We start from the raw sequence: 22,076 nt of genomic DNA, 5'->3' as shown, positions 1-22,076 counted from the left end.
ACATTGGTCTGAATGTTTCTCCTGTGGTGAAGTTGTGTGAAGAATATCCGTCATGACCACGGACTGTGTATAAAGATGGACAGCTTCCTCCCACTTCCCAGAAATTAATTCAAAACAACTTTATTTGTCCCTGGAGGGCAATTCAAGCCAAAATATCTCTAATCCCAGATATGAATGCTGCCATTTTGTGCCAATAATGTAATTTGGAGCCAGAGTCTGTGCAGTAGTGATCCCGGGTTGAAGCTGCAGTAGTGAGGTCCTGCCGATACATGCGTTCAACCAATCATGAGCTAGTCTCAGCTGTCAATAATGTGATAAGAACTGACAAAAAACATAGCGAAAAATGTATTGGGTTTATGACCTATACTGCAGCCCGTCACCAGGAGGCATTCAAATTTTTGGCTTTACTTTTGGGGAGCAGGTATGTTTTCCATCGTTGTTTACAACTGAATTCACATGGCTATTTTGTCATTTCAGAAAATCCCCAAAACCTAAGGCTTGAGTCCGAGGATGGTTCTTTTAGTTTCAGTGCCATTATTAATTGATGTTTACTCACAGGGTAGGAATCACCTGCACATTCACAAATCATTTATAAAAAACTTTATTGTCATGAACAGTATTATAGTTACAGTAAATGGCATTTATACCATAACTGGAGACAGTAGCCATCCTCAAACTGGTGAAAGGTTCCCTCAGACTGACCTTTCAATAAGAAAATCTGAAATGCAGCATAGGTAGACTGAGGAAGAAGTACGCAACTGACAACCCTGAATAATGCAACACTGACATCACTTGAGTAATTCAAACTAGTCATAATTCAAGTACAAAATAAACATCCACTCACACACGGACAAACAATGAAACATTCAGTAAGCAGGCTCAAAAAGCGTCGGACAGTTACTTCCCACTAGAGAAGTGGGTGCTTTCCAATAGTTCATCACAATGTTTGTGACACTGTAAAAAGAAAACCTGCAACAAGAGAAGGCTTAAAATTGGATCGTTTTTTTTTGTGAATGCTAATTGTAAACTGTCCGCCATGCATGATCACCTACTACAGCTTGTGTAACGTGTGAGCCACCTTCTTTCCTAGGACTGCTGGTTAGCCCCCCCACCAGGCTGGGGACAACGTCAACTATGCGGTAAACCTGTGACTCCACAACAAACTGATGTGGCTTAACACGAAACAGACTACTTACTTTGCATGTGTGTGGAAGTGAGTCTACTACAGAACAAATCAGTGCCAACAGCTACAGTTATCACCTGCAAGCATGGTAAAAGCTATGCTAACGTATGACCTCATGCTAAATGGTTTGGAATAAAACCCTGCCAGTGGAGAACGGTGCATCAACAGTGTGTTTTTATATTAACCGCATATTAAGAAGTATCTGTGTTGACAATATGTTGAGTGTTTTCTTGAAGGCAACAATTTGGGAAATGATCTTGTTTTCTGTCTAGTCAGGAGTACCTCTGCCACGGCGCCAAGAAGATTATGTTTTCACCCCGCGTCCGTCTGTCAACAGGATTATGCATAAAGTACTGAATAGATTTCCACGAAACTTGCAAGAAAGAATAAAATAAGGTGGATCCAGGAATTTGTTTATCACATTCTTTAAAAATTGGCATTTTGGACATTTTAACACATTTTCTTGGGAATAATTCATGCATCTTGTTGACAAAAATCAGTCTTTTCCGCAACAGATGAATCATGACTTTACAGTCTCGGAGCCCATCGGCTGTCGTCTGATGAGGAATTAGCCTCTAGGGGCAACAGACATTATTTGGGGGCTTCCGGTGTAGACGGCAGATATCTGGGATTTCTAGATCCCAAATGGTATTTGCCTTTTATTCTGACCAACAGTAAAAAAAAAAGTCCTTATAATCAATGGAATGAAAGGAGAAAAACAAACTCTCACTTTAGAGGCACCACTACAAACAAATGTGAGTAATTTTATTTTCATAAACAACTTCAACTATTGTGTTTATTGGCAATCGAATGATTCAATAGTTCCTGCACTTTTCAACAGTCCATATTTTTTCACAATTCAGTGTTTTAAGGACTTCACCTCTGAGAAAACCTTTATCTTTATATCCATGAAAATGACCGGGATGTTCAAGTGTCTGTCAGTAACGGAAGGCAACGTGGCTTTAGGTCCCGAGGTCCAGTTTTCTGTCAGTGAACTCGACACTACATTCGAGTGACAAGTTTTGAGCAAACTGGAATGATCAGATGTTATTAAACGCAATAATGAGCTGATTCACACAATAAATAACAGTAGAAAGAGTGGCATTGTTAGGATATTAACTTGGACCTATAACTTTGGTACACTTAATGAAACGTGTATTAGGATTGTTAACCCACTGTGAGTACTGGAAGAGAAGAAAATGACAAGATAACTTTATGGAGAAAAGTTAATGCCATTTTGACACTGTGCTCAACTGGCTCTGATATTTCCAAACAACCATCATGTTCATGTTTGTTAGAGTCCAACAATTCCCTTGTGAAATGTGTCAGTCGTGTACATACCCTTTAAATAACTCAGACATGACAATAGCTAGTTTCCTCGTGATCTGCTTCGTCTTGGTGTGTGGCAGCTGTGACGGTCGCTCCTCTTCTGTCGATAATTCTGCGGCGGAGTTCATTTCTCGATCAGGCCTCCGTCTTTTAATTTGAAGTAGAAGAACTTCTCCAAGGTGTTGGCACACTTGCAGTATTCACTGTCCGGGGGGTTGTACTCGCGGCAGTTGGTGATGATTCGCTGCAGGTCGGCAATGAAAAGCTTCTTGGTCACATAGTACCTGTTCTTCAGTCTCTCCGTCATAGTTTTCAGGTCTGTGGGGACAATTAAAGTCAATTGACAAATGTATAGTTTGCTTGACATAAAGAGTGAAAGTAATGAGGAAGAGGATCGCTCACCGATGGGAAATCGGATGATTTCATAGTAATCTGGAGCCTCAGATTTCTTCACTGGTTCCATGAAAGGCCAGGCATCAGGGTGGGTCTGGTGAGATAAAGTCCTTTAGCCTTCAGTAACGATACGTTTCAGTTTTAAAACAGTTGTTTTAAATGAAAATGATCTCCAGACGAGTGTCTTAGCGCTTGATCAGAAATAATTTCTGTCCATACTAACATAAGCCTCCTGCTGTTTTCTCACAAGAGATCATTCAGACATTCTAAAGAGTTTTTACTAGGGGGCTGGCCCGAGAACCTCCAGAGAAAGTCCGGAGGCTCTCACTCTGACATTAGGACTCTCACATACAGCCCTTCCAATGTCAGGAGATTATCCGGAGCTCATAACCCTAACCCGTATGTGTAGCAAAAGTGATGCATTCTAAAACTAACATTTATTAATGTGGATGTAGCCTCTGTTCCTGTCTGGCATCAACGAGTGAGTCTTACCTTTATCTGGGCCAGGAGGTTCTTCAGCATGTTGTACAACACGTCAGGGTCCTTCACCTCTTTCCTAGAAAACATGCAAAATGATAAATAAGAAAAATACTAACAAGTAGACGGAGCGTAGGAAGAAAAATGTTTGAGACTTTTAAATATAACATTGCAAGTAATGTGTATCGCGTTGATTTTTAAGTTTGGGACTGGCGGCATTAACTTGTATATTTAAAATTTCAATCGTATATTCAAGATGAGTTTTAATATTCTTTTTTATAGTTATTCACTCTGTGTTATGTAGCTTTTCAACAGCAGGAGGTGTCCAGTTGATACAAAATTATTATATAAGTATTTTGTGACTTATGAAATTTGTGGTTTGGGTGTTTTGTATTGGATGCACAGCTTCCTATAGCTGTATTCTATTTATTTAGTTAAAACTTTGCATTAAAACTTTCAATTGAATATTAACGGCCATGATTGAAAACTACAGTATTTATACATGATTTAGAACATTATGTCTCAGATCGTTAAATACTGCATCAGTGGTTGAACAGTTGTGTAAACTCCTGCACAAGCAAAAATTATTTAGTGCTACTTGGTGTAGAATTTGAAAGACGTCTGACTTTTTATCTTTAACAAGCTTTATCCACTATGCTTTTATTGTGGAGCTTCTCAGGACTGTGCCTTTCACCAAGCTAACTAAAAATAATGACTGCATAAAGAGGAAATTCTCAAAGAGAGCCTGCTGAATATGAAGCTCCTCTAGAACACCTGATTACTACAGCAACACGTTCACAAGCATCTAAACAAGACAACCCGGTTTTCAAAATATAACGAGTTTACCCTTTGTCCTTGTTACTGGGTTTCCAGCCCGTCTCTCCTGGAAGACAAACACTTGTAAGTAATATGATAATGCCGTTTAAAGAACAATATTTTTTCTTCATGATACACAAACACCTACTTATGCCTGGAATGCTCTCCACTGGGATCTGTCGGACTCCCTCTTTGAAGCAGGTAAGTCCTGGGTAAACCTTTCTAATCTGGCTCTGCTTTCTCTCAATCAGCTTCTTAATAATCTGATGGAATACAAAGGTGATGTGATATTAAAACCCAGAGATTAGCAGCAGAAAACATTTTAATGAGAACACACCACAGCCTCACAAACCTCTTTCTGTCTTTTGATGATGTGCGAGAGCTCAGTGTAGGGGATTCTCGGGTTCAGCTCACACTCCATGAGCGTCGCTCCTTCGTAGTCTTTGATGTATCCCAGGTATCGACTCTTCGGCACTTTGATGTCTTTGGAAAAGCCCTGCGAGGGAAGAGCAAATTACTGAGCGGACGAGATCGCAGGAGAGGACGGGACAGGGGTAATGTAAAGGTCGGGCCTCTTGTACCTGCTTTTTGAAGTAGCCAATGGCGTACTCGTCAGCGTAAGTGAGGAAATAGAGAATGTTGTGTTTGATGTGGTACTCCTTCAGGTGGTTCATCAGGTGGGTACCGTAGCCCTTATGTTTAAAAGACCAAGAGAAGACAATCAGAAAAACTGCAATTTTGCAATAGGCATCTAAATACCGATGTGATTTTTATGGGGGGAAAAAAGAGGTCAGGTGGAGTGGCTGCAAGGTCGAGGGAAAAAAGGCTAACCTAGAAAAAATACTGCGGTTCTTTCTTAAGCTATTTTTTATCTAGAATTGTGGTCTTGCGGTTGTACGCCTCGTACCAACCAGTCAAGATGCAGTTTTCGTACCTGTCTCTCCAGAATAATATAATCTTTGTAGTAAAAACTTGAACAAATTCAATAAAAAAGGTATAAACTGTATTTCCTGGCGATTCTGATTCTCGTAGAATATTAAGTTGTAGCTATGACAGCAGACACTTCACACATTTTCAACCCAGCAGCACTAAACAGTTGAACAGTCTCTTCAGTTTGTGGATCTGAAATTTCATCAGTATATCCACTTTTGTTCCTGAGGTACTGACCTTAAATGTAAAATATCGTTTCGTTTTACCCAATCAAGACATTTGTGTGAAATGGTGAAGTGTGAATCGTATTATTGTCCATCTCTAGAATCACTGCATCTCAAAGTAAAGGATTCTACATACCTTCACTTGTTCATTGGATGTGACAGCACAGAAGACAATCTCCGTGAAGCCCTGAGTGGGAAACATCCTAAAACAGATGCCTCCGATGACGCGGCCATCTTTAATAAGGGCTAGGGTCTTGTGCTTCCTGTGAAAGTGAGAGATGTCAGGTCGGCGCAACGGCGACTGGCAAAGTCCGACTATCGGTAAAGAAAACATCTACTCACGGGTCAAACACCAGTCGTGTGATGTACTCTTTGGGCATGCGAGGTAATTGATGAGAGAAGACGTTTTGCAGACCGACCAGCCACATCAGGATCTTCTTGTTGGACTTCTGGGAAAGTGAGTTTCCAATGACGTGGAACTCTATGATACCTCGCCGCTCCTCCAGCCTGGCAGTCTCATCACGGGCAGCGTTTGGCGTGAGCAGATTAGTCTAGAAATACAACACAGAACACAACATATACACCGTCAGTGCTGCATTTTAAATTTGTAACAAGATGGAATATGTTGTGTTTAACCTTTAAAATGCGGAGGAAGTGACTCACCTCTGGTCCGAGCATAGCAGCAGGGTCAGTGATCGTCATCATAACTTCATTGACCAGCTCCATAGGAATGTCTCCCATCACACGTATCCGCTTAGCGTCCTCCAGGGTCAACGCCTCCGGAAGTTTACGCTTCTCTCCTGAACAGACGTTCGACAATACTCAGGTCAATGATGCTGATAGTGACTGTTGAGCCATCGGTGTTATTGTTACTCTTACGATTTTCAATAAGCACATTTATAAGAACAAACCAAAGATATTTGTCAGATAATGTACACCTGCCTATATATTTAACGACCTCCCCAGTCCCCAAGACATTTTGGAAGGGACAGGGGATAAATCATGATACAAGCTTGTCAACATGAACCAGAATCTCAAAGGAAAGTTTCAAACATCTTGACCTCAAAGAGAGAAAATACCCAGTATTAGCGTGGTGTTTATAATCAAGTGCTTGTTGGGTGTATATGCAAGTATGTAGAAGTGTGTTGGGTGTTTTATAAAAGTTTTTAGTGTTAAACAATCCTACATATAGTCAGTCAACTACATAAGACATGTGTGAGTCTGGTATAAAGGTCATTTAAAAAAATAAATCAGAGCAGTGCAGAGGTCCCAGACCTGTGATGGTCTCTGAACATCCAGAGTCGATGCCGCCCAGAGAGGAGATGCTGCTCAGGCCTTTAGCAAGAGCAGGGGAGCCAGACACTGCAGCAGGACTGATCACTGCAATGGACAGACACCAAAGTTCAGGCTGGTGGATTACAAACTGAAACAGAAAGTGTGACATCAGCTCAAACCAAATATGTGTAAGTGCCTTGTATTTACTATTATACATATTTACCTTTTATTATACCATTTTATCTTTTAACAAGCTCAAGTCTAATTTATGGTTTTCTGTTACACAACTAAATTAATTTCTGCATATGGATATTTGCACTCGTCACATATTATGCTATTATTGCGACAGGTGGTGTACGTAATTCCTTTAAATTCTTATTCGCTTAACTTATTTGTTTTAAATTGTTCCGTTTCTTGTATATGCTGCAACAAATGAATTTCTCAACTGGATACCAAAGTCTTTTTTATCTTTAACCATAGAGAGGAATTGTTTTTTGTAGTGGGAATGCTTCACATTCATTGGTCTGCTCTGAGTTGTTTGCGGAACTTAACTTACCATTTAACACCATTTGTGATTCCTTTAATTTCCCAGGACAAGGGATCTTATTGATGATTACAGAACAGAACTTATTGTTTAGGGCTGTCGAAACCTGACTCATAAAAGATCATACCCGGCTGTACACCCTCCTCACCTGTTTGATGTCCCAGCTGTGTGCCATCGGAGGCAGGCATGGTGAAGTCAGCCTCCCAGATGGGTGACTTATCGCCATATATTTCCTCCTCCAGCATGGACAGGAACCTGATGACACACATGTACAGATGTGATTAAGACAGACAAGTGCCCGACTGCACCACAACGCAATTGTCCCAATTTTAATGTAGCACACGCACCAAAGAACGGGATAAAAAGATGACAAGGGGATGATTCACTAAATCAAAATACTTTCCAACTGCGTCAGAGGCACACGCACAATTAAAAAAAATCTGCCCTTACTTGGGGAAGTGTGTGAGGATGAGTGTGCGTTTCTCTGGCAGCAGTTTATCCTTCTCCACTCGGAACTTCTCCAGGAGCTGGCGTCGGGTCACGGTGAAGATGGACTTGAGCAAGCTGCGGCCGAACACCTGAGTGGTTTCATAGCGCGGCAGGCTGTCGTTGCTCTGGGGGACATGGCAGTAGCACAGCCACCTGGGGGGTCATAAGCAAAACACTGCTATTGTAAAGCATCCAACAAAGGGGTATAGCAAATAAAAGCATCTAGCCGTCTATATATTGGTTATTGACGATAGAAACTAGTTAATGGCGTGACGCACCGTTTTCTTAAATAACAACACGTATACACACCTGGTGTAGTCTACTTTGTACGCGGTCCCATCGTCTTTCTGTGTGCGCTGGCGATACTGCGTCGGCGTCTCCAGCTTCCAGTAATTGAGGCACAAGAGGAACATCTTTGACAGCTCAAACATGGTCTGCCTTTCCTTTGGTGCCAGGTGGCTGAATTTATACTGAACGAAATTCAAAACCCCCTGTGAAATATAACCAAACACAATAAGGACAAAAAGTTAGACAAATGTGATGATGATGCATCCTTTCAAACTAAATGTATGAAGGTGTTGGAGAATGAAGATGCATGTTTGTTCTTGATATAATCCTGTCGCTCTTTCAGGTGCTGCTATATATATGAAAATGAACTGAAAATGTTTTTAATTTCATGTTCACCTGCTCAATGTTGGGCTTTTCGAAGGGCGGACTTCCGAGGGAACCCTCTACCACTGGCTGGCTCATCTGCAGGATGCATTTCCTTAGCAGCTAAGAGGAAGAGGGTAGAAATGACACATGACAGCTGAATGACTCCTCTGACCTGTGTGCTGGTGTAACGTCAGTATCCTGCAAATGGACTCTGTGATTAATCTTCCTGTGACAGTGATTTTAGACACCGCTTGCTTACCTTAAAGAGGTAAAAGTAGACCTGTTTGGTGTCAGTGTCCTCCTCTTTGTGCACAGACATGAAAAGGTTCTCCACGTCCACCACCATCCCCAACAGCCTGTTAATCTCATCCTCAGACACGTTCTCCAGGTGGGACACATGATCGGCTGCAGACAAGGGATGAAATAAGACATACCCATTGCTCTATCATGTGCAGACATTGTTGTTGGGTGTATGTCTGTGGGGAAAAGACCGAGGCGAATACTGGGGTGTATGTGGAAGGTGTTTGTACCCAGGGCATGTCCACAGCTGCGGCACGGCTCGCTCAGGCTGGCTGCTTGCTGCTGCAGGTCCATACGTGTGGCCGATGGAGGATTTGGGTTTTTCCATCCATTGCACTTGCAGGTGTCACTCGCCTGAGAACAGGTAGAATATGATAAACACCGAGTAAAGCCGCTTAAACTGTGACTCAACTGCAGCTTATGTGTCACTAAACGATGTAAGCATAAAGGCAGCTGGTGACAGATTCATGGACAGATTTCATGTGAATAACACAAGTACCCGGAGACTGTGGTTAGCTACAGAAGTTAACATGACGTTAGCTCGTTAAGCTATTTGTTTATGTGTTTGTTAGCCGTGTCTTCACTGTGCTAACATTTGTCCCCCCATCCCCCTTTAGATGCTAACATTAGCCGGTCAGTGCTTTGTTGTTGTGAACTTTGGGCTAGCTAAAGCTAGCTGAGGCTAGCTGGTGCTAGCTACCTTGCAAGCGGAGAATACGCCAAGTTTCTCAAGCTTTTTCGCCCGTGGGAAAGCTCGGACTTGGGCTTTCTTCTGGCTGGCACGCTGCTGCTGGCTCAGTCCCGGTCTTGCCGGGTCACTGTTCCCGGGCCCGGAGCCTGTGGCGGCGGTGCTGGAGCCAGCTGAGCCCGCGGACTGGGCTTGAAGAAGCCGGGGCTGTAAGGCCTGAGCCGGATCCGACATGTCCACACTGCGAGACTCGTCCTCTGCTCCCGTGGAGCCCGAGCGCTGCCTTTACTGACTGTCGGAAAACTGGACTCCGCTGCAGCGTTCAGCGTTGGAAAGGACTTTTTTTTTCTCCATTTATTTCCATTACAAAAACAACACGTCAACAAGGGTAAACAGTGCCACTAGTGATTTAGACTCGAAGCAGATTATCTGACACGATAACAAACTGTCAAAGCAGCACTTAAACACCAAAATGAACCAATAACATATTTCAATGTATAAAATTACGTGCCGCTATTGAACAGGCTTCTTTCCATCTGCTTCAAGCAGAATCACCTTTACACATTAAAGTCTGCACAGATCTTTAAATTCAGTCGGTTTTTAGTTTTATTTTGTAATGATTTTACAGGAAGTGCTGTTGAGGTCTGTCTGAATATGTGAGTACATTAGACTGTATGATCTTGTTTAGTGCCCTCCAGTGGCCATAGCGCCAAACTCTTAGTTTTTAAATTGTTCAGTTGAGCTGTTTATTATTATTATTATGTTTTTTATGTCTGCCTTGGAGCCACTGGAGTGCAGTTACTCATTGTGAGCAGAAGGAAATCAGTCTTCTTGCCCCCTAGTGGACATAGTGAAAAGACATATCGTCAAACTGAAGTTAATAAATCTTTAAGTGAGACACTTTTACATTTAAAATTAGTTCAGTGGGAATAATAGACTGATATTATTTACATTCTTTGCAGGTATCAATTAGTGCTAAAAAATATTTCTGTTTTAGTGACGTCCATTCTCTCATCAAACAACAGATTGCCTTTCACCACATAATGGTTTCAAATAAACTGTAACACTATAATGGAGTCTTTTTGAATGTGATTGTTATTATCAGAGGTGTCAGTATATCTGCCTCCAGTAAACTCCCTTGTAAAACTAGCATCAACAACCTTGTTACAAGACCCAACCTGTTACACAGGTGTGGAACACCTTGGGTACACCAGCATAGCAAGTGCACTTGAAAACAACACACCTTCTCCGTGGTGATAATGGGCAATGTAGGTGTTTTTTGACATTCAGTATTAATTCGGAAAAATATTTAAGTGTTGATCGCTAATAAAACCTGAATTCAAGTAGTACATTTATTTTAAATGATAGATGTAGATTTTATAGTTGGGAATTTGATTCATTTGAACTTAAGAGCTGGGATCAGTTAATTTTAGGTTTTTGAACTTCAGATTGAAAACTTGTCAGCACTATTTTATTTATTTATATACATTTCAAAAGTACTCATTACCTTAAAGTAGGAACAAGAACAAAGGAAACAATAACTTTAAATTTCCAGATGTTTTATGGTAAAAAACAAAAATTGCTCACAGATTTTCATGGTCAAGTTGGTAATAAATATATTTAAAATATTTGAGAAATTACCACTAAATCTCCCAGGAAACTACATGTGGCTGGTGTTGTTAATCTTTGCCAAGAAAATGAAACCAGTTTGCTTTAAAGGCATATTTTTTAAAAGGAGTCCTACCGAACATGAACCTCTGATGGATTAGAAATACTAAGAGGGATGTTGGAATTCAAAAATGGCCAAGGTGTGGCTGGCTGCACTATTATATTTTGGCTGCTAGTCACTGCTGATTCTTAATTTTTAAATTGAAAATTAAATGATTAATTAAAACAGGAATACAAAAAAAGATATCTTCCCTTTGTTTATTCGTAAAATTATCAGTTTTTCCCCACTTCCTTTTCGACCCCTGGCCCGAGCTTCCAGCCCCCCCATTATCCCCCACCTGCTAACAGCGGTGGCTGCTGTGCAGGTGTCGTTGTGCTAGTTGTTGATGTCATCGTAGGATGACAACACTGTTAAAAGGAATCCCTCCCTGATATGAAGAGTTAAAAGAAAGAAAGAAAAGACAAAAAGAAAGCAAAGGATGGGGACAACATCTCAATTCACGAAAAGATGATGAGACAGAACCAGTGCATTTAATACCATAGATCTTCAGAAAAAAAAAAATTAAGACAATTAAAAAAAAAAAAACACAAAATAATTAAGGTTGACAAAACATCATGTAGAGATTGGGAAGATATTGTTTTGACAATAACTACAGATTGATTATAAACTTGAAAAGTCTGATACAAATACAGCAATATGTTTTCAATACACAGTTGTGATTTTGGTCGGTTGTGGTTTTGGGACATTGTTTGACAGCTGGCTAATATCTGGTCTGGTTGATCGGAGCTGTTAGATTGGTTGGATCAGCTGACTCGGTGGTGTTGGTTAGTTCCCGCCGCCACAGCACTGGCCACTTCTGCCCTGTGGGGCAGCTTCCTGCAAGTCAACGCCGCCTCTGGTTCGTCCACCGGCGCCCGCTGCACCCTGAGGCTCGTTCTTAGGAAGCTTCTTGGCTGTTTGGGGGGTAAGAGTATCATCCATTAATGAATGCACTGTGATTATGAGACAACAGGGCTGTGAGTAGAAGCTATTCAAAATTCTGTCAACTAAATCAAATTGGATTTTCTACAGCCTCAGTTGACGTCGCCAGACGTCTTGTGCCAACGGCCCAAAGAAAAAACTGCAAATTCTCACATTTGAGAACCTGGAGCCACAAAACATTCTTTTAGATTTTTAGCAAGAAATAACTAAAAAGATAAATCGACTGATTCAGGGGTTTATTTAAAAAGATTAAACGAATAATCAATTGTTAGCTGCTGCCCTGATCTTAAGCTTCATCTTCCTTCCATTTGATTAACTAATTGTTGCAGCGTGACAGTAACTTGTGTCTGTGTCAGTGCTGGGGTTCACTTACCTATAGCCATAAAAATCTCATTGACATTCATAGCAGTCTTGGCTGACGTCTCCATGAAGAGCAAACTGTTGTCATCTGCATATGCTTGTGCTTCCTAAACAAGGAAATGTAACACACATATTCAGCTTAGATTCGTTTATGCAACACTTTCATTAAAGATTTAAAAACGTCTGTGTCAAAGGTGTTTTTTACCTGGAAATCTACAGCCCTCTTGTTGGCCAGGTCTGCTTTGTTCCCTGCCAGTGCAATAACAATATTCGGGCTGGCTTGTCGCTGGAGCTCCTTCACCCAGTTCTTTGCACGTGTGAATGTATCCTTGAAGAAAAAAAACAAAACAAAACAAATCTTTTAAACTTTGAATCTCTGGTTTTAAATGTCACATTTTGCTTTAAGAGTTAAAAGAGCAAAGGTCTGTAGCCGTCTGCTGAATCAAACAATCATCAACTCGTGCGGGAGGAAAAGGGTCAGAACAGATGACAAAAGACTTCTGAACGTCTTGGCTGACGTCCTGCCATGGTCCAGGTAACTCACTGTGTTGGTGATGTCGTAGACCACGATGGCGGCCTGGGCTCCCCTGTAGTACATAGGTGCCAAGCTGTGATACCGTTCCTGTCCTGCAGTGTCCCAGATCTCAAACTTGACTGTTGTGTCATCCAAACATACCGTCTGTGTGAGGAAGGCAGCTGGGAAACAAAAAAAAAACATAATAGATATCAAGCTTTTTTTTTGGACTGGGAGGAGGTATATGTTAACTGGAGGGAGAAAGTTGAATATTTAGGCTTTAAAAGATTAAAGCTCAGTTGAAACAAACTCACAGTCATTGGAATTATAAAAAGACAAACACATTTGATTTAAATTTAAAATCAGTTTTGGTGAGATACGGTGCTGGAATAATTTTACCCCTTCAGAACTGGAATTACTCAATTGAAAAAACATGTCAGAATGGAAAATACTACACTCAAAAAGAAAACAAAATCATATCCTGTGTTCTGCAGAAAGAGGCACAACTCAGCTGAGTGTCACATGACAGAGGGGGAAAAAAAGAGCAGCGCACATACTTTAAAGCTTAGTAATCTTTGACCAGGCGTGCAGCTGACCGCAGCCTCGGTAGAAACAAAAAACGCTGACTCGTCCTGAGTCTTTGGTTAGCGTAAGCACTTAGCATCCTGTCCCTACATCCTCCAGCCACGTTACTCAGGAGTAGGGAGGAGTATTGTTAGGATTTTATCGACACCGATTCTTCTCGATACTCTTATTGATACTACTCTACAGTTTTGATGCCCTCCACATAGACATTGATTCAGTTTAGGCTTGTGTGCTGAAGCCTTAAAATGGGGGGGGGGGGGGAACTGCACCACTGCATCGAGGCACATTTCTCTGTGCCAGTCAACATACGACTCGCTGTAAATCCTATGATACATATTTGGTGGTTAAGTTGATCAAAAGGATGATAATGCAGTGAGCAGTGATAAGAGCAGCAGCATCCACTGTGGCCTAAATGTCTCTGTTCAACATAGATACAGCGGCTGAAAAACATGCATGGATGAAACAAATAGAACCACAAATATCTCACACCTATTCCTTTAATTTTTGGTAAAGTAGTTTTCATTTCGACTCAACATGTGTATTTACACCCCTGTTAAACCCAGCATTCCGACAAAAGAGGAAACCTGTCACTGTTGTTTTTCTGGCTGGATTGAGGATCTGCACTTTTAACACACAGATTACCTCAGGCTGAATACACCACAATGCAGCAACAACATGTAAAACGCAGCACTCTGCCAACAGATCACAAATCCCTGTGTCATATTCTTGTTCTTTAAAACTTAAATCTCTTCGATCAGCTTCACTCATCTACAGGAGGTCCAGGAAATCCCCATTGTTGTCTCGATTCCTTCCTGTTTAATGTAACCACACTCCTCTGCTGTCTGAGAGCTGCTGTTCACAGTAGCCTGTCTCAAGTTATTTTCTTTTACATCTTACTCTCATCGCTGTGAAAAACTGTTCTGAAATGTTATCTGTTTTCCACAGAGTCAAGATATTTGCCTCGCTAAGTGAGGAGCTTGGTGAGTCAGGTGATCAGCGGCATGGAATTGGTTCTGCCGCTCCTCCTCCTCGACATGCATAACAGAAAAGATTAAGCCCTGCAAGCAAGCAAGCAGCTCCTCTGTACTGGCAAGGGCATGTTTTCTTCTACTCAACCACTCATGTCATACCTCTGTTAAATCCAAAGCCAGGATGGAATATTGTAGGATTTGTGCAATAATTCTATTTCAGTTAGAAGTTAGAAACTAATTGTGTATTAAAATAAGTTTTAAATTGTTTTTTATATCATAATCTGTAAATATCAGCCTTGATATGTAAAGTTGTACGGCTACAGTATTAAACACAAACAGCTACAGTGCAAAAGACAGTCTTATCCTGGACTTACTGAGATCATTTTCCTGAAGTGATAATCAGCCAATAAAGCATGACTCAGAGCAGAGACAATTCTGGGAATCGAAAGAGAAGCCCTCACCTCCGATGGTGCTCTCCTGGTACTCGTGGAACTGGCCTTTGACGAAGCGAAGCACCAAGCTGGACTTTCCCACCGCCGACTCCCCCAAAAGCACGAGCTTAAACTGGCAGATCTTGTTGCTTGCCGCGGTACCGTTGGTCCGTGCTTGTCCGCCTCTCCCTGCCATAATGCAGCGTTAAAAAAACTTTAGGAGAAAGAAGTAGAGGAAGCCGGGAGGAGAGGGAGGGAGCGTGGCTGACTTGAGGCTTGGGCTCGGTGCGGGGGCTGGGTGAGGCCGAGCTCGACGGAGGGTGGGGTGAGTTCAGGTTAGGCAGGTAGATGAGCCAGAGGAAGTAGACACCTCACCAGTGGCAGCTGAAAAACACAAAAGTATACAGTGGGTTATGATCCACTCCAAACTCAAACCAGAATTTACATTTTTGTCAAAATCCAGTGAGGTGGTTAATGAAAAAAAAAGGTTCCTGTTGGTAATTGCAAAAAAAGATGTAAAAAAAAAAAAGCACTGAACCTTAAATTATTTTCTTTTAGATCAAATAATCATCAGACAGTCTAAAGTCTGAACGTGCATCACTGCGGCACTCTTCCTTATTCTTATTCTCATTAAACCATGTTAACTATAAACAGGCGCTTGAGAGAACAAAGAGTATAATTTGAAACACAACACTGTTTTGCTCCTGCAGGTCAAACTACCGTTTTTTTCCTTGCATGAACGTGATGTCATATATTTAACTGAGAATACACAGAATAAATTAACAAATAAAATGATGAGGACGTAGAGAAATGATGGCACATGTACAGAGGAAGGTTTCACAACTACCTGCAACAACATTTTGTTTTTCCAGGATCAAACAGCAAAGTTAAAAAGGTAAACCAGGTTTCTTCACTCAGTCTTCTTGTAGCATCCAGGCAGTGGATGATCTGTACCAAGAGGAAATTGTAACACAGAGTTTGACTTAAAAAAAAGGAAAGAAATCTAAGTTTTTGAATATAATTAAGCCAGCATTAATCGTCAAATATAAACCGAACCGCTACAGGCGATAATTGCAAACCAAACCAGCCATTTGTACTGAGTAAGTAAACCTTCCTAATCGTGTTTTTTAGTCGAGTGATGCACATGAGGTCAGCCAGCTTCTGCTTGGTCAAAGGACAGGAAACACAACTCAGCTCAAAGCAGGAAGTGAAGATTGCAGAACACATTTTACTGCTGAGCACATTAAAAACATGGAATGTGCCTCAGTCACTGGGAAACTTGACGCATAATGCGTGGGTTTGACAATTCCTTAGAAAGAGGCCGGGATATGTCAAGAATGAGGAAAAGCAACATATAGATGTCACTGCTGATAGTCGATAGAGTTTGGCTCTGCTGATCTTCTCCTAACGTTGTAGCGGATCTGGGCTTGGTGGTGAAATATTCAGAGGTGACATGTTGTATTTGACAATGGACAAACTATGCAACATACATTTCTTCCATTACGCTTTATAGCAGTAGTTCATTTTTAGCCCTCACAAAGCATATCGTGTTTTCCCCTTTGACTTATACATACAAATTATTTGGCTATAATAACCCAGGGGCATCACATGTTTCAGATTTAAGAAAGACTATCCATGTTCAACTTTGATGGAGATTTCAAGGATATAAGACCGGTACATCGTCAGCAGTGAACTAAAGGTCTCTGGACTCACACTCACACACACACACACACACACACACACACACACAGTGGGGGTCCCTCGCAGCAGAATAAAAGCACTCTGTTCCCTGAGTCAAATAGTCGGCCTGTACTTATTTTGTTTGCGAGCTGCAGATCTGAACCCTCACCTGTTTGCACTGCTCACTGGAGGAGGCAAAGAGAAGAGACGGACTGAGGGTGTTAGAAGATCGAAGCTTCTTGAACAGAGGATGTGAGGGAGGACATTTCTGGAAAAAATAGCTGGAATTACTAGGAACTAATTACAAATATGAGGCACCCTGGTGCAGGAGTCCTGCTCTGACCTGACATTAAAGTGGTGATTACCATGTCTGTCTTAACCCTAACCAGGAATTTAACTCTGTAAAAATTAAGCTGAAAGCAAAAGAGATTGGTCCAGCTGCTAACTATCTTCTCTCCTAAGGCCAGAGATGTACTTCCTTTTTAGTCAGGTCTTCACGTAGACAACTAAACGCATCGTGAGCACAAATGTTCATATACTTGCTGTGTACTATGCATGTTACTGGAGTATTCCACTAGAGGGCACACCACAGAACTCAGACCATAGAGAACTTCTGGATTTGCATTACATAAATAAAAACACGGTGACACTGGAGGTCACGTACTGTTCCTGTACGTGTTAAATCTTGCAGACGCATGGCATTGAATTCTAAGGAAGTGCACAACCGATGCACCAAACAGACGCAGGCTTTGCGAGGCAGCCATGATGCATACACATACATGTATGTATGAAAGCAAGTATGTTGCTGGCTTCCTCTTCCTCATTGCCCTTACACTAGCACCTGCATTGGCCTGTTTATACGAATACTAACAACAGCACTTTGGTTAACTGCTTCCTTCAATTACAGTTGCTGGAAATCATCACCCTCATCCATATATTTGTTGGTTGGTTTGTATGTATGACAAACGTTTTAAATAAGTGCCTGAATGAAAGATATGGAGCTGCTGCCATTTACACAGGAGGGTGAGGAAAGGTTTCAGAAACATAAGGAAACCTTAGGAGCCAAAACCATTTGTGTCTTAGGCTGAGGATTTTATGAGCATCAGCAGGAAACAATCAATTACTGCATCAAGTTTTATGCAAAAAACATGCTACCTGCTAATTAAAAACGTACTAAGTGTTTATTGCCAAACCAATAACACAGATGCATATTTACAGCAAACTGTACCTGAGCTGCACACGTCTTAAGCAGCCTGTGACAAATGCTTTGATTGGCATCCCTAATGGGCTCTGAAGACCTCCACAGGGAAGTGGGTCAGAGAGAGACAGTGGGACATGGGTCAGAGAAAGGGGGAGGAGAAAAGGCAGAAGCAGACTGGAGGGAAGGCCTGTGAAATATTCATCGTGGCCTCCTGCATGCTCTGCTGCCAGCGTGATATCCAAGCACTGCTCAGGGATTGCAGTGCACAGAAAACCTAAATATGAGAGTGTGTGCACAAATTGAAAAGCAGGCCTCACTAATGATAATGTTATTTAAAACACAAAACCAGTGTCAAAAACTGAAAAAAAACAGATGCTATTTCTATGAATAATTGCTATGAAAGCAATACACATTAGTCTCCCACAGTCAAATAGTTTTTCCCTTCCTGCGTTGTGGCCTGTTTACCTTCATAAAAGCAAATAAATTCATACCGATACTCTTTTAATCAATGATGACAATAATTATGTAAAAATGATCATGTCTCAGTTTCCATCAACAGTTTCCCAAGTTTCTAAGAAAAAACATTTTATATTTTATTTTGTGTAGTGTCCAATATGATAGTTTGTGCAGTTTTATTCAAGTAGTAAGTATCAGTGTCAAACTATTGTGGCATAAATAAAGTCAAAGTTTGGAAACTTCTTTTCATACTTGACATGGAAAAAATATGGAAGTTTAAATGCAGTTTTTGGCCAAAAGGGACGGCAGTTTAAGCCCCTAATTTTTGCTAAATAACTACACAAAAAAAGAGAAAATGACCTGCTTGATTTTCTAAGGTTTTATAAGATTTATAGGATGATTTTAACTGAGCACTCAGTTAGTGTTTACACAAAATATAGCCAATAAATGGTAGTATACTTAAGAGTGTGTGAACAGGTAATCACAGAAGTCGGTCACATTCCATGTAAGTAGCAGTCTAACAACCTTAACGGCTGTTTGTAATGGTTACAAAGAAGCAAGCAGGGACTTGTGCTGTTCACTTCATGTGAAGGGTGGGGGCCTGGGAGAACTGGTGGTGTCTGATATGAGGGGGTGCTGTGCCATCCTCTTTTGTCTATTACGCCAAATAGTCAGACTCTCACTAGCAGCAAGCATGACTTCAAAACCGAGACGTTGCTGGCAAAGAGTTTTCGTAGGTAAAAATATACAAAAAAGCAGAACAATCTCTAAAATGAAACAGGAAATACTCTCTATCCAAGGTAAAACCTACTTCAGCTCAGGTCTCTAATAAAGAATGGCTTTGGAAACGGTGACAGATTGGATGGGAAGCTGGTGACATAACTCAGGAAAAGCAAACGGGAAACTAACAAAGGACAAACTGAGTTCCATACGAAGGCAAGTTGAAGATGTTTAACCGTTCGTCCGAAAGGTTTTACACTTCTGAGAACTGAAGAAGAACCTAGAAATGCGCCGACCTACAGGGCTGAGAATCTCCACAGACGAACAGGATAGCCATCACTGTTGGTCAGCAAGGTCAAATGGAAATCTCAGGCATTTCCTTTTCTTGGGCCTTCTGTGTGAAGGCTCAGTGACCAAACCAAGATCTTAAATCAGCACCAACCAATAAAATTACATTCAAACGATGTAATTATTATCAAAACATTTATCACATAAAAAATGAAATGTGCAACAGCAGTTCTACAGGTAGCAAGTTACAGTATATTATTCACTAAGTGAGATTAGTCATTATGCTGCTTTGTATTTGCATGAAGATCCTTGTACAAATATTTGTTTCCATAATAGATGCAAACAAAACTAAAATGCCCACAGAGAGATGCTCCACCTACGCTGTTTTTTTCCCCCATTCTTTCCCATATTTTCAGTCACAAGTTACTTATTATCACTGTAGAACATGTGTATATATATTTATAATACAATCTTTTGTATTTTGTATCTTTTGAATTAAAAACTATTTCAAATTGTATGTGTATTTATATGTGCTTAAATGTACTTTCCATGCAATGGGCTAAAATTTGTATCCCATGCTGTGGCCTTGACCTTTAATAAAAAATAAAAAAAAATTGAAGACATCTTAAACAGTGATCCTGAACCCTACCCACAAAACAACTTGCAGAGTTTGATCCAAATTTGATTAAAACAACCTGAGTTATTGCTGTGACATACAGACAGACGCCACTGATCACAATGCACCCACTGGTGTAATAAAAACCTTTCTTGCACCTCACAACTCATCAACACACATAAAACACACTTTATCCTGGTCAAGTTTTGCTCAGAGTTTTTTTGTAAACCGTCAAAACAAAAGCTCCCTTCAGCAGGAATATGACAGAAGATTAAAAAAACCCACTAAAATGTAAGTTAAAGTATTGTTGATGGAAAGAGGAAACTGTAACTACCAGGCCAAGTTCAGCAGCACTGACCTTCAAATTCAGACAGCGCTGAAACAGTCTGATAGGTGAGGAGCATCCTAAATGAACATAAACACAAACAGCGTGGATACTGTGTGGGGATTAAATTCACCGTTACCTCTTTCAGGGAAAGGTTTGTCAGGATGTGTCATCACTTTAGCAGGACAAGGTTCACACATCATAAACATAAAAAGGGCTCCAGCACGTTAACTGTAACGATCCCTCTCCGGCTCAAAGGTCCAATCTCGGCTGCCCTTAATACGTCACTATTAGGGAGGTGTGAGGAGACGTGCATGCGAGCTGATATTTGGGATTACAATGGCTTCAAAGTGTAAACTGACAGGATAACGACACATGTGCTGTCAGGAGTGATGACTCCTTTGTGACAGGGAATGTGATGACAGGACACAGAAAGTACCAGCGTGCAGGCTTTTACTGAAACATATGAACTCCCTCAGATTAGTTTTTCTGTCAAAGCTTCAAGTCCATGTCAAAGTGTGAGTGTGTTTGTTATGAACACAGTAGATATAAAAGCTGTCAGGAGACCTGCTGGGTGCGTTTAAATTGTAAAAGTACATCTACTGGAAACTATCAAGTGGCTAAATGATCTGTGAGTCCCGGAAGCTTCAAGGTCTAATATATAAAAAATATATAATGATTACTGAGGATTATGCAACTCTGCAAATGTTATCAGTATTATTTGGGTCATGAAAAAAAAAGATGCTAACTAGAAGGTAAGTTTATCTGTCTGGGTGCAGCTAGCTTGAACAGAGTGACATGCTAACACAGTGGCTGCTTCACGGTGAGAATATTATTGAACTGACACGGTAGCTAACCACAATGTAGCTAACTATCTAGGCGAGTAAAGGTAAGGTCTGATTAGTTATGATAGCCGGTCAGTATCATTAAGTCAAGCTAGCATGACATTAACTTAGTTGCACAGGGCAGTCGGCTAACTACATTAGCCTCGACCACACCGCATCAGCAGGTAATAGCAATTACAGACACCTAGCACTAGCACTAGCTTGTTAGCATAACTTGAGAACTGCTTAGCTGTGGAAATGAGATTTGATAGAATGGTGGTAGCATTAGCTAAGTTAGCATCTACAGCCAAGAGTCCCAAACGTCAGAGGGTAACTTTCCTTTTCTCCCCCGAACGTCGTCAGCTGTTTGACGTTTGACAAACTCGGGGACACGGGCTTGTTGTGGTGTCCGCTGCGGCTGTAAAACGGCTCCTCGGTCATCTTCCTGCCGCGGCTGCTTTTTGGGACATGTCCCTGCGGTCTCACAGAGACAGGAGCTCGGTGCCTCTCTCGGTCCAGGCTGAGCCCGGACTCGGCTGATCGGTTCAGGGTGAAATTTGACAGAGGGGACGTGAATACGGTAAACAGCTCGTCGACCGAAAGGACGAACACACGTCCAGAGTTCCTCTTTGCCCCCATGTTTCATCACTACAACTTGTCTGACTTACTTACAATACTTTCTCTTCTGTTGCTGGTCTCATCGGCGGCGGCGACTGTCCTTCTCTTTCTCTTTCTCGTTTTCTTTTTCTTCTTGTTCTTCTTCTTCTTACTGTTCTCCCTCCTCCTCTTCTTCTTCTTGGGCTCTGGCCTTCCCTTCCGGTTAGCAATTTTTCCGGGAACCTCCCACTCTTTGTCAGCAGCTGTGTGGCCAATGAGAAAGCTGCATTCTGCACAGAAACACCACGATCATCCACTCTGCAGCACAGCAGCTCTGGAAGTAATTTACCTCTGTGGGACAAAAACACTCAGATCATTTACTGAATAGATTCTAATACAAATCACGTGTTCACGTCACGTCTTGTGCTCAACACCCCCCATAAAGGGTAGAACACTGAACATGAAAGGATATTTGTTATATGATCAGAGCTGATGTTGGTTAAAAATGAATAATTGAGATTGAAAAGTAATATTTTATCAGTTTATTTGTACTGTT

The 22,076-nt window shown here is 41.3% G+C and overlaps 2 protein-coding genes across 4 annotated transcripts; both read right to left on the bottom strand.

Moving 5' to 3' along the window:
* Window positions 1-585: 585 nt before the first annotated feature.
* On the bottom strand, window positions 586-9,587 carry kat2a (K(lysine) acetyltransferase 2A). Its single transcript, XM_034592496.1, has 18 exons — window positions 9,315-9,587; window positions 8,845-8,968; window positions 8,574-8,719; window positions 8,345-8,434; window positions 7,970-8,151; window positions 7,622-7,813; window positions 7,320-7,426; window positions 6,628-6,732; window positions 6,016-6,152; window positions 5,695-5,903; window positions 5,489-5,615; window positions 4,780-4,890; window positions 4,551-4,694; window positions 4,347-4,461; window positions 4,229-4,265; window positions 3,398-3,461; window positions 2,915-2,999; window positions 586-2,830 (listed from the first exon to the last, which is right to left on the bottom strand). Exons 1-18 carry the CDS (start codon window positions 9,534-9,536, stop codon window positions 2,637-2,639), a joined length of 2,391 nt encoding a protein of 796 aa, XP_034448387.1. The 5' UTR covers window positions 9,537-9,587; the 3' UTR covers window positions 586-2,636.
* A 1,629-nt stretch (window positions 9,588-11,216) lies between these two features.
* rab5c (RAB5C, member RAS oncogene family) lies at window positions 11,217-21,784 on the bottom strand. 3 transcript variants are annotated; one of them, XM_034592497.1, is made up of 6 exons: window positions 21,596-21,784; window positions 14,844-15,197; window positions 12,857-13,008; window positions 12,518-12,640; window positions 12,326-12,419; window positions 11,217-11,924 (listed from the first exon to the last, which is right to left on the bottom strand). In XM_034592497.1, exons 2-6 carry the CDS (start codon window positions 15,007-15,009, stop codon window positions 11,797-11,799), a joined length of 663 nt encoding a protein of 220 aa, XP_034448388.1. In that variant the 5' UTR covers window positions 15,010-15,197; window positions 21,596-21,784; the 3' UTR covers window positions 11,217-11,796. The 3 variants fall into 3 exon arrangements, with proteins under 3 accessions (XP_034448388.1, XP_034448389.1, XP_034448390.1); XM_034592498.1 differs by having other exon boundaries at window positions 21,592-21,754; XM_034592499.1 differs by lacking the exon at window positions 21,596-21,784 and adding an exon at window positions 15,661-15,869.
* Window positions 21,785-22,076: the final 292 nt, after the last annotated feature.

This window comes from Hippoglossus hippoglossus, chromosome 8, assembly GCF_009819705.1.
Source record: "Hippoglossus hippoglossus isolate fHipHip1 chromosome 8, fHipHip1.pri, whole genome shotgun sequence".
In the NCBI taxonomy this organism is placed as follows: domain Eukaryota; kingdom Metazoa; phylum Chordata; class Actinopteri; order Pleuronectiformes; family Pleuronectidae; genus Hippoglossus; species Hippoglossus hippoglossus.
The sequence above is the reverse complement of the archived record's forward strand: the minus strand, read 5'-3'. Positions and strand labels throughout refer to the sequence as shown.